Source organism: Hippocampus bargibanti, linkage group LG03, assembly GCF_051943395.1.
Source record: "Hippocampus bargibanti isolate YZ-2025 linkage group LG03, ASM5194339v1, whole genome shotgun sequence".
In the NCBI taxonomy this organism is placed as follows: Eukaryota; Metazoa; Chordata; class Actinopteri; order Syngnathiformes; family Syngnathidae; genus Hippocampus; species Hippocampus bargibanti.
The window spans coordinates 27,191,658-27,204,405 of record NC_142736.1 but is presented as its reverse complement, the minus strand read 5'-3'; the positions used below and the strand labels follow the sequence as shown (position 1 = coordinate 27,204,405).

At 40.3% G+C, this 12,748-nt stretch overlaps 3 protein-coding genes across 3 annotated transcripts in view; all 3 read left to right on the top strand.

The window, feature by feature from the left end:
- Positions 1-1,963, top strand: part of atosa (atos homolog A) — a 34,947-nt gene extending 32,984 nt beyond the window's left edge. The window contains exon 12 of the mRNA XM_088992907.1: positions 623-1,963. Within this exon, the coding sequence (XP_088849033.1) occupies positions 623-776 (154 nt within the window). The 3' untranslated portion in view covers positions 777-1,963. The remainder of the gene's footprint in view (positions 1-622) is intronic.
- A 788-nt stretch (positions 1,964-2,751) lies between these two features.
- On the top strand, positions 2,752-7,545 carry arpp19a (cAMP regulated phosphoprotein 19a). Its single transcript, XM_088992906.1, has 3 exons — positions 2,752-2,928; positions 3,540-3,662; positions 5,032-7,545. Exons 1-3 carry the CDS (start codon positions 2,872-2,874, stop codon positions 5,203-5,205), a joined length of 354 nt encoding a protein of 117 aa, XP_088849032.1. The 5' UTR covers positions 2,752-2,871; the 3' UTR covers positions 5,206-7,545.
- A 412-nt stretch (positions 7,546-7,957) lies between these two features.
- myo5aa (myosin VAa) overlaps positions 7,958-12,748 on the top strand; it is a 56,116-nt gene continuing 51,325 nt past the window's right edge. Inside the window, exons 1-2 of the mRNA XM_088992901.1 lie at positions 7,958-8,339; positions 8,468-8,654. Coding sequence (XP_088849027.1) covers positions 8,628-8,654 — 27 coding nt within the window. The 5' untranslated portion in view covers positions 7,958-8,339; positions 8,468-8,627. The remainder of the gene's footprint in view (positions 8,340-8,467; positions 8,655-12,748) is intronic.

Sequence of the window (12,748 nt, the reverse complement as noted above, 5' to 3'; positions counted from 1 at the left end):
AGAGGTGAAGGGAGGATGAGGATCTGAGGGACCGAGAGGGAACAGAGATTTGAAGCAGGTCAGAAAGATAGGGAGGAGCAAGGTTATGGATGGCTTTGAAAGTAAACAGAAGTATTTTGAATTCGATACGATGTTTAACCGGTAGCCAGTGGAGTTGCTGGAGTACAGGGGTGATGTGGTGAAAGGAGGGGGTTTTGGTGATGATCCGGGCTGAAGAATTTTGGACGAGTTGGAGTTTATGGAGAAGTTTGCGAGAAGTTTGTTAGCTAAAGCGTTCATAAGCCAAGGTATCACTGTATGAGGTTTCTAATGCTGTATTTTATGTTTACGTAGTCCTAAAACTCAATATTCTGTGTGTCCTGGAATTCTAGTGACAATGACAAAAACTCTGGCACTGGAGTGGACACATTTTTGCACATCCGGCAGTGAATGAGTTACGAACATAATATATATTGTTTGCACAATTACAAAAAAATCATGTGTTTGAATAAAATATAAAAGTTACTTGGGCAAAGAATGAAGATGCTTAAGTATTCGGGATGTACTAACTTGTCAAATCTCCAAACGGTGAGGTACAACAAATTTCGACACTATTTTAACTACTTTGCTTTCTTTCCACTAGGTTCCAGAGCTCAAAGTCTGGAAAGATCTACCTCCACAGGGACATCCGTCTGCTGTTTTCTAGGAAATCCATGGAGGTGGACAGCGGTGCTGCCTACGAGCTACAGTCATTTACCGAATCCCCCATCGACCCACCATTCTCGCCTCGCTGCTGACGTTGGACTCTTTCCCTCGTATCCGCCACCCATTTTCTCCACCTGGCAGGCCATCGCCGCACCTCCATGCCAGCCATGAGTGTCAGCTTGTGATTTGTAATGGATGAGAGATTGAAGGACAGCAGATGACGGAGTGCACCCCAGTGTGGGACGCTTGTTAGAAGGAAATTATCTGTTGAACTTTGCGTGAACTTTGTTGTGACTCAGAGCTGGAGGGGTGCAGGGTGTTGATGTTCTGCTCGAAAAGGCCTTACAATATTTGAAAGGTAATCCTTGATGTTTGTGTATCCCACAACACCTCCACTCCTGCGTCTGGCAAGAGAGTCGAGACCAATGATTGTCCACAGGACCAGTTGGACTGAATAATTCTGCAGTTTGTGCACCAGTCCCTAAACATGATTGTTGATCTGGACATCATTTTGTGACACAATAGATACGTGTTGAATCTCAATTACTTGATAAATGCAATGCATTGCCTTTTGAATGAGGGAAAAAATTGTTGACTTATAGCCTTGCAAAAGGTTAATTTGGACACAATGGCCCCTTATACGCTGCCTTGTTTCAGCGGCATTTTGCCACCTATTGGTGAATATCCCACTTAATTGGATTTTGTGTTTAAAAAAGGTTTGATGTGGAAATTTGGCAGATTTTTTGTGTAAAAGAGGTTAAAGACTCCTGAAGTTGGAGCAGCACCTGTGTCACCGAATCAGAAGAAATGGGCTGCCACAGACCGCCTTGCAAAAATCCACCCCGACCATGCGTCGCCTGCAAAAACAAACACAAGGACCACAGAAGACATCAACCATGCAATCACATTGAATTAAAGTGAAGTTATTGTGACAGAAATCATCAAGAAATTCACTGTGGATTCAACACCCCCCCCCCCCCCCCCCTTTTGCCCAAACTGGAAAAGAAAATGAAACATTGTCAGATTTCTTTTTGGACTGTTACAAAAACCACTTTGTTGGAAGTGTTGCAATAGAGAAAGAATAACCTTACTTTTAAGTGTTTACTTTCAGTTTACCTAACCATCCTGTTTATTTAATATTTAAATTAATATTTCAGTTTCTATTTGTGATGTCTGTCATGCCAAGATGATTTAGTGTAAACTGTATATCATAGTATTTTTGACATTGATATTCAAATATGAAAAAATATATATCTATCTTCTAAAGCCATCTTTAAATATGCTCATGTCTCTGTCTTTTTTCCTCACACAGGATTTATAAATCTGTTTGCAGCATTTTTAATTTCCCATTTTCTGCTTTTTTAACTCATTCCCTGCCATTCACGAATTTATTCAGGAATTGAAAATATGACGTACAGCGCCATTCCCGAATTTGTTCCAGGTTTTGTTTTTTTCATGCATGGGTGCCGATAAAGTGCTGGCCATGGCATCTGGCAATGTTTTTTTTTATTTTCCGCAAAAAGGGCCAGAATTTCCCTTTTTTTCATGTTAGCGCTTAGTTTTAGCGTCAGCTGTTGTTCAAGCGCTATATAAACCAATATGTATGTATTGCCTTGTATTTTAGACAGCGGCCCTCATTTCAAGTTCATATAACTCCAGACCCATATAATTTAGGAATTAACTTTCTGGTGAAGTCTTAGATGAAGTCTAAGGTTTCCAATGCTGTATTGAATGTTTATGTAGTCCAAAAATTCAATATTCTGTTGTTCTAGGAATTCAAGTGACAATGACAAAAACCGTGGTACTGGAGTGGATACATTTTTGCACGTCTGACAGTGAATGAGTTAAAATAGTACGCCAAATAATTTCACACATGCTAAAAGTATAATAATTATAAAGGGAACATCTTCACTGTGATTTAAAAACATATTGGTACAAGGAGTACATGCGCCAAACAGCTGACTTTTCAAAATGTTTAAATCCCTTCCAACGCTACAAAAGATGTGAGCGCGCACGGTGTCTCCGTCAGTGACGTCACGCGAGCTGCGGGGGCGCGCGCGCCTTCCTCCAGAGAACCAGGCAGTGCCAGAGAACACCGGCGGTCGCTCACACCATCTCTCGCACAGGAGGTTCACTTGGCAACACATCAGCGGACTATTACCTGTAGGCTACGCGGACACTTGACCAATGTCGGACGGCAACGAAGACGTCCCTGCGTCCGAGGAGACACTAGTGGAAGACCAGGTGTGTAAATTGTCCGTTTATGACGACCCGCTAATGTAAGGGTTAAATAGGCGGGAGCGCTGTTGACTTTGTTACATGGGCTAGCTTACACGCTAAGGGTAGCTCGTTCCCCCTCGTTTATTAATAACATAGTTCATTCCAGTCTTAATTTATTACACTATATAACGTATTGATATGATTGATTTGTTGCTCTGGTGAGATCAATATATGTGGTTTGTGGAGGACTAACTGGAGCTAATGTTAGCGAGCTAACCAGCTGTCATGACATTCTGGGGGGGAAAAGGTTAGCTTCAAAGCTATCGCGGTCCCCTCCCGTGCAGACAACCATGGCGTATAATAATACGTTTACTTTCATTTAAAACACTGTGATCTTGAATACTCATTTGAAGTCTTTCGAACCAACTGCCCTCCACGCTTTTAATCCACACCGGAGAGGCTTTTGACAGCACGTTGAGCAATCTGACCCGACGTTTGGTAGCATACCGTTTGAGGACAGTTCAACACATTTGAGACTACAATGCTGCACTGATCGGCAGATTGGGTTAATTTCATTTGTTTTTAAGATATGATCCTTTGCTTCAACAATTTATATTTTATGTGTCATATTTCAGGAGATTCAGGACAAAATGATCAACCCAGAGAAAGCAGAGGAGGCCAAACTGAAGGCCAGATACCCAAATTTGGGGAATAAACCTGGTGGATCCGATCTACTTCGTAAACGCCTACAGAAGGGGGTAAACATATTTTGATGATATTGGATTTGGATTGGATTTGCCTTTATTAGTCTCGCAGTGGAGAAATTTACATTTCACAGCAGCAAAGTGATGAAAGGAATGAAAGTAGAAAAACAAAATACATGAGCTGCTGGAAAGGCAGCCACTCTCGTGGCGCCGTCTTAAAGTCAAAAGAACAAAAAAACTAAATAACAAATATGACAACACAAAGACAATATGACAACGCAAAGACACAGTCATTCCTTCTTAAGCACTTTCTGTACCCTCTTGGTTATATGAAGAAGTTCTCAATGAAAGAGGAGTGGATCAATGCATTTTTTCACCAGCAGATCAGGAACATTGTGAAATGTGCATGTCGAGTACAAGCTAAATGTTGAAAGCGAACACGCAGCTGTAGCATCCATTGACGAAAAGAGATTGTCTCACATCTCCTGTCCCACATGAATCCGCTTCAATTCCAAGCCGCGACAGTTCCCCATCGGCACTCAGCGCGATTTGATTAGCCTTTATTAGTCTCAAAGTGGAGACATTTACATTTCCAGGCAGAAACGTGAAAATAAGAGAAAAGGAAGAAGTAGAAAAACAAAATACAGGACCTGCTGTAAAGTCAGCCACTCTCGCGGCACCATCTTGAAGTCAAAACAACAACAACAACAAAATAACAAATGTGACACAACACAAAAGACATAGACAGTCATTCAATCTTAAGCACTTTCTGCACCCTCTTTGATGTTTGAAACAGTTCTAGATGAAAGAGGAGACAATCGAGGCATCATTTTCACCAGTGGATCGGGAATGACATGTGCCGCGTCTGCTACAAGCTAAATGTTGAAAGCAAACATGAAGCGGTAGCATCCATTGACGAAAAGAGAACGTGTCAGATCTCCTGTCCCACGTAAATCTGCTTCAATTCCAAGCCGTGACAGCTCCACATGTGAAAATGCCCATTACAGGCGCAAAAAAAGCACATTGGATTCCTCTGGAGTGTTTCCTGTCATTTATGAGTGGATCTTTCAAATGTTTCATTGTTCCTCATGCACATATTTGGTTTTGGTTTATTTAAAGACTGACACCATATTTCACATGCTACAGAATGAAAAATTTGATTTTAAAAAATCTCTTTGAGCCATGATTGGTCGTCACTAGAGGCCAGAGCAAAAATGATGTCATTTAGTTGACAGCAAGAGACAAAATTGCCGCTTGGGTAGATAGAAACAGGCGGATTTTGCTGTTTAATTAATATTCCACAAATGCAATATTAACCTGTTTAGAAGTGGGGGCAAATAGAACATTGAACAGTTTTAATTTGACTTTTCAAATTTCAATTGCTGCTTTCTCTGATTATTGTTGTGTCCCTCCTGTTTTCCAGCAAAAGTACTTTGATTCAGGCGACTACAACATGGCCAAAGCCAAGATTAAGAACAAACAGCTGCCGACAGCGGCGGCGCCCGAGAAGACCGAGATTACGGGTGACCACATCCCAACCCCCCAGGACCTGCCCCAGAGGAAACCCTCCCTGGTGGCCAGTAAACTGGCAGGCTGATGGCGCCCACTTTTCACCCCCATCTACTCAACAGCTTGTAACATTATTTCTCTCCCCCCCCCCTCACAGGACCACCATTTAGCAACGCAGCAAGAATACCTTGCTACCTTTCAAATTCTCTTTACCTTTCCCAGACGTCACCTGCTGCTTACCTGCTCTTGTCTTCCACTTTCATTCCCCTCCCCTTCTTCCTTGCCATTTATATTTCCATTTGTCTTTTATTCTTCTTATGTAAGATACACTGAAAGACAGTACGTCAATGAGAGCTAAATGCTCCAAGGCGTGGAAGTGTGAGTTTGTGTATATAATACATTTCATTTTGTTAGGCAGGAGGGCGGACGTCAGCTTTGTAGTATTTTGCGTCCCACTTGTATTGTATTTTTGCCCCAATCCAGGGTTTTAATCGCAATTTATAAATCTAGTTCTGCACTAGATTAAAAAAAATGTTCAACACATAATTTAATGAAACATCGTTTTGAAATTAAGTCCGTCCGCAAAAAAAAATGTTTGAAGGCCTATTACCCAAGTTTTACCCACTGTGTGTTTGGTGATTAACATAGACGAACGATGACATCAGTGCAAAAAGCTCAATTGTGCTTTCTTGCGACCATCATGAATGTCAGTTGCTTGATGAAGCCATCAAAACTGCCTTTGGCACAGGCTCCCACCAAAAAGTTGTTTTTAAAAGAAAAAGGGGTTATCCTAAAATGGAATCGGCGTCGAAGCGTAGCGCGGGCAAGGTTATTATGACTTTCAACAATTCAGCATAGTGATGAGTTGAATATTTAAAGGACAACCGACGCCTCAGACGGACAAGTTGTGTTTATAATTTGTAAAATCACTTCAAATGACTTCTACTGAGCGTATTTTAGAAAGATTCCACGGCATATAGCTATATTTTACGTTTTAAGACTCGCACTGAATATTCAGGAAGTCTTGTTTTCGAGTTGATGACGATGCCTGACATGACGTCACATCTGGAACGCCCCTGATCGAGAAAGCGACACACAATGCATTTTGGGTACTTTGTTTGGTCTGAAAACTTCGTGTTGACCTGTGTTGATGGCGAAATTAGAAGGAAAAAAACAAATAATGCGATGGTGAATCGTTGTGTGTTGCATCAAGACTACTATTTGATACTAGTTGACACTAATTCCGAGCAGACAAATCAGCCTATTTCCAATGGAGCTTGGACGCCATTTTGGATTGGATATGCCTTTATTAGTCTCACAGTGGAGAAATTTACATTTTGTGCATTTTCTGGGTCCTACATTGGAGTCCAGACACCTCAAAAATGAGATGGAAGGACTTCAATCGAGTGCAAACGTATGCTTTCCTCTTCAGAACTACAGTAAAGTCTCGTTATATCGATATTCAAGGGAGTCTGAAAAAATATCGATATAACCGGGACTATCGATATATCCGACCCTGTTTGCATGTAATTTTCTCCGTGCGTGCATAGAAATAGCATCGATATAACCGGGACTATCGATATATCCAATATCGATATAACGAGACTTTACTGTATTTGAATCATGTTCATAACTGGATGAATAACAAGAAAGCATCTTCTCCGAATCTGAAGCAATTGTTTTGATTGTCGAGCAAGGCAAGACGTCCTGTCGTGATGTCACAAACAAGGGGGCGGGACTTCTGAAACTGAAACTTTGTCACTTTGAAGTAGTTTTGGGACACTAAGTCATTTTTATTGGTGTTTTGCATTTGACTAAAAATAGCAGCCTGCGTGTTTTGGGTATTTTAGATGCTATAAAATGTTTTTCTGATGTCAGTTAGGAAACAAAAAAAATGGTGTCGGTTGTCCTTTAATAAGTGTTTGTTTCAATTGTGGGCTTTCAAATTATGACAATGTGAAACCGGTCCTTGGTACAAATAAAACTTGGGAACTATTTATGTTAGGCCCCAGATTTTAAAAAAATCGATAGGATAGACACAGGAACAGGACACGCAGAAATTCCTGCATTTTCCAACTTGGTGAGGCAACCTCAAAAGTTCTTAGAAAGAATGTGTCAGGAGCTAAGCTCATGGCAAAAGGATGCAAGATATTCAACCCGCAATGTTGCCTACAGCGTCATGATTCAGAGGTCGCTTTTAGCTCAAGAGATTCTTTCCCATGGGCCAGAATATAGAATGTAGCTTTGCGCTAATGACACTCCCGTGCTGTGATGCCTTCATGAGGGTCCACATCGATGAAATTTACCCTCAGAGTAAGCTAAATTCCAGATGGCATCTGGTCTGTCTTAGCAGTGCATGTATATGGCTACCCTCCTGTTAATTTGTGCCATTTTGTTATGTAAATAAATAGTTTTGCACAAAAGTTTACTTGCCATGTTTTCTCCACGTGAAACAAGTCTTCCCGAGCATAAGATGTGAATGCATGGATTCATGTGCCTGCCAACCAATCCAGAGAAAAGTCAAAACTTAAGATCACTTAGATCCCCAATGAGGACACATTTGATTTGTGTCAAATATAATTTGGATATTACAGTATTCCCTCGTTTTTGTGGCAAGTGAGGACCAGGATCGCCTGTGATAGACGAAAATCCTTGATGTAGAATTATATAATAACCCACATGTTAAAACAAAGGGGCACTGAGCGAGGCTGAGAAGATGCACGGCCAATCCACATGGCTGTAAACCAAGAGATATACGTATGTCATTGTGTGACGGCGGCGCTGGGAACTAATCAAGCTTCAGAAGCTCTTGAGTCATTCGGCATGTTTTTTATTTTTCCCCTGAAAAAAAATCCGCAATGCACTGAAACCGTGATAAGAGAACAGCGAAGTAGCGCTGTATTAAGAAATATCAATTTTGCATGGGATTTGATAGATGCATTCTGGATCAATTCCGTTTCAATCAGAACTGATTACCCAAACTTTAAAATGTTCTTACCTATGTAAGAAAACAAGTCGGTCTTCAATCGTAGAAGATTGAGCCACTCACTTGCCCCTTACATATAGTCGTTGAAGAGAAACTAACTGCAATATATAAAAATATGCGTTTGACTCTGATTTCAGATGACATTGGCGGGTTTGAAACGCAACGCTGCAGCCGCTCAACTTCTACTTGTACTTCAGTCTGCCGCCACCGCGTGTCACTGTTTCATCGTTGAACATGTACGCTTTTCCAGTTTTTTTTTTTTTTTTTTTTTTGGGGGGGGGGGGTGTTCATTTTATCCATCATACCCAGAATGCAAAGTGAAATAGCCTCCACTCAATAGCCTTGCTCTGGCATTCTTTTTCAGCTTTATCATAACCTGAATTGACACGAAGACTCCGTGAGACACAAACACACACGCTGAATGGCGACGTGGTCCACCTCATGAAAACGCACGACGAGTCCAATGCAGCTCGGACAGGGGCACGACTTTTAGCACCGATTGGCGTGAACTCGTAGCGGCTGTCATGGCAGCGTCGGAGCTGTACACAAAGGTAAGGATTCGAAGTGAACGCGAACCGGGACGGCTTGACATTGCATGCCGACATTCCCCCAAAACGTTTGTCTTTTGCAGCTAAAAGTGAATGAAAACGTCACTTCCTAGCCGAACAAGGTGGCGTTTCATGACCCAATATCGATCGGTTGCTAAGCGAAGGTGTATCAAAGGCATTGCAAATGTAAAAATGGTACAATATTACCATTTTTATCGAACCTTGTTTAATCCAGCTCAAATCATACCACTGCAATGGGTGTCACCTTGATTGTTTACAATTAATATATCATTCATTGCCTACCCTGAAGTGGCATCTTGGGCTGGGTGATGCAAAGGCGGTGCCTGTCGTCACGTAAACGCAGTTTTTTTTTCCACCGTAAAATTGAAATAACTCCAATTGATATTGTTTACTTCATTATTGTTGAGGTAATCTCGTATAGAATAGAGTGCAGCAAGATTTTCTAAATCGTGTGTGTTGCGTGGGTACCGACGATGTGATGCTCTAAAACGCCCTATTCGACTAAGCATGCTTGTTGTCTTGGATTGAGGAGACACAATAAGGCCTTGACACTTCCGAGCTGCTTGCATGTCGATTTATTATTATTTTGTGAGCACTAGTCTTGATAGCAATATTTTGTCATTGCCTTGTTGCATTTTAGTATTATTTACCCTCGCAAATATTTTTTTTCAAAAATATTTATTCAAAATTTTCTTCTCAGTGGTTTCTTTTCTGTTTAACCCAGTATTTTAATGTCATCCACTTTATATTTGTCTAATTTTCAAATTTAAACATCTTTTTTTCATCAAATATTTAAAATTCTTTTTTTGAAAGTGTGTGCATGTGTGTGTTCGTAGCTCAGTCCCTCCTCCCCTCTGCCTGTGACAGCTGTTGTCATTGTTTTGTTATGGCGAATGGATGCTGCATTTGTCAGAGCAATTTTTGCTTCAAAGCCACACCATGGTGAAGCACGGAATTTCCCAGGTTTAAGTTATCTCGTTCTATGGCATTTGATGATATTTTGTCCAAAGGTATGCTCTACATAAGTGCAGTTGTTTTGGAATCAGCAAAATGCTGAGATCAGGCGTCACATCCAGACACTTGAGCATCCCTTCCATGTTAACTCCCTTGCTGCTGCTTGTTCTCGGCTTAGACTAAGGAGAGAGACAGGACATGATGCCTGGTGGAGGATGGATATTATAGTCAGGCTATCCAAGGTCACTTGTGTGTCCTTTATATTTGTGTTTTGTGCGAGTCTATGCATTTGTGTGTATGTGTGCGCATGTGTCAAGTCACCCATCCCCCCCGCTTTGACGGCTGTCGTCATGTTTTGTTGCGGAAAACCGTACTCGCCATTGGTCATGCAGTATGTGGGGCGGGATGAAGGCTGGCTGAGTCAGAGCTAAGTGCTTAAAACACGCTGAATACTCAGAGACAAGAAGCGGGGTGTGTAAAGTGTAATTTACGGCTAAGTCTTTAGCCTTGATGTAAAGTATGCGACATCACAAGTGACAAGTACGCGTATGTGGGAATTGTTTAGATTTTCCAGAAAAGTATTTGGATTTTTGGATTTTGGATTGACCTGTATTAGTCTCACAGTGGAGAAATTTACATGTCACAGCAGCAAAGTTATGAAAGGAATGAAAGAAGTAGAAAAACAAAATACATGAGCTGCTGGAAAGACAACCACTCTCGCGGCGCCATCTTGAAGTCAAATCAACCAAAAAATAATAATATGACAACACATACATTCAACACATTCCCCCTAATTAAGTGTATTTGTCTTAAATTTGTGAATTTTTCATTTAATTATTTTTCCCCATAGTTCTGATTTTATTCAAATATTGTATTTTGGATTTTTTTTTCTCAATGTCAATCGTTCATCTAATAATTTTGACGTGTGTTTCACGTTTATGTACTTTTTGTGTAATAATTTTCAACATTTTGAGCATTGTTGCTTTGGCTTGTGAAACTTGCTGAAATTTTGAATGAAACAAACCAATTATGCATTTGTTTTATCAGCATTTCAATAATACAGATTTTTAAATATCCATGTGATTCACCTCTGTTAACTCATTCGCTGCCATTTCCAAATGTATTCAGAAATTGAAAATATGACGTAGAGCGCCATTCCCGAATTAGTTCGTTTTTTTTTTTAATCATTTTTGGGTGCCGATAAAGCCCTGGCCATGGCCTCTGGCAATGGCCTCCGACAATGTTTTTTCCCTTCCACAAGGACAGTCACCCACATTTCAAGCTCAAATAACTCCAGAACCATATAATTTAGGAAATAACTTTTTTTTTCCCGATGAAAGAAGAGAGTCTAAATTTTCTTACACTGCATTGACTGTTTTTGTAGTCCTAAAATTCAATATTCTGTGGGTCCTGGAATTCGAATGACAATGACAAAAACCTTGGCACTACAGTGGACACATTTTTGCACGTCTGGCAATGAATGAGTTAATGTGCCAGAAACGTGAGACTTCAACAAATTGCCAAAGACCTCAATTTTGTGAGTGTCACTACGACGCAATCCCTTTATTTATTTGATTTATTTGACATCATTCACAGTTGGAAACAAGTGTATTGGAATCAGCATTTACAATAACAAAATGAAGGGACCAAGGATAGTACCTTGGGGGACGTTTCAACCACTCAATCATGTGTATTGACCAAATCCTGTGTTGTTGTTTTTTTTTTTTTTTTTTTCGTTACTTGCATGTAGTTGTTGCTGCTATTTAATATTTAGCTATAGTTAGAGAGCAGAGTAATATTTTTTCTATAAGAATACACAACTCTGTTAAAATGCCCGTTAATTAACCGTGGCGGCTCATTTATTTTTATTTAATTCTTTCCTTTCAGAGCAGCTAAATGGCTGCGTTGAAAGTCTGCAAACACAGGATTCCGTATTCGCGGGGCTTTTCAATGGCGCTGTGTTTCTCTGATGTCAAACACCTTCTGTCGTTTACTTTTATCAACCCAGAGTGGAATACACTCTGTTCATTGTGTGTGTGTAAGTCTGCCTTACACTGCGGCTCATTGAGTGCATGCTAGCTATTTGGTTAGCGTGAACACACTGCACAAGTGTCCTTACAAATATGTTTAGGTGTGTTTGTTGTGAAAAAAAAACAGAACCCACCTAATACTTCATTAAATCAATTACAAGAAAACCTTTATTAGTCACACAGTGAAGATGCATTTTTCAGCAATAGTAGTGAATACAGCCAACGTGGAAAAAAGGACATTCTCATTTTTCTTGGATGCAGTCAGATATACAGACAAAAACAAGAAGTGAAAGTGTTAAAAGGTTGTGAAAATGTTTTGAAGAAAAGTAAGTAGAGGAGAGGGACAAGCTCACTGAGGAAAAGCATCACAAGATGACTCACCGCTGGAAACTCAGCACAGCACTTTTTTCTCTGTCTTGCAACAACTCAAGAGTAAAAAAAATGTAATCGAATCTGTTCATGAATATGTTGCTTGAGAATATAAGAGATAAAACAAAAGTTACAAACCTTAAAGGACAACCGACGTCACTTTTTTGTTTTTTAACTGACATCAGAAAAAAGTTTGATAGCATCTAAAATACCCAAAACATGCAAAACATGCAGGATGATATTTTGATTCAAATGCAAAACACCAATAAAAATGACTTTAAATCTAAAAATCTGCACAAAATTGAGCTGCGAATGGGGCATTTTCAGAAAGTCCCGCCCCCAGTCCGTGATGTCACGCCAAGTCGTCTTGCATTGCTGGAGAATCAAAACAATGGCTTCAGATTTGGAGGATATGCTTTCTTGTTACACATCCAGTTATGAATATGATTCAAATAGTTCTGAAGAGGAAAGCATACATGTATGCAATCGATTAAAGAATTTATTCCGTGCCATTTTTTTTCAGTCCCCCAACGCCTTGTTTATCATCTCAGGGGACTTCAATCACATTTCCCTGAAATTCTCCCTCCCAACATTCACACAGTATGTAACTTGTGCCACCAGAGACAATAACATATTGGACCTATTTTATTCAAACGCCAAGGATGCATACAAACCCTCCCCCCTCCCCCCTCTCGGAAGAGCAGACCACAATATGGTTTATCT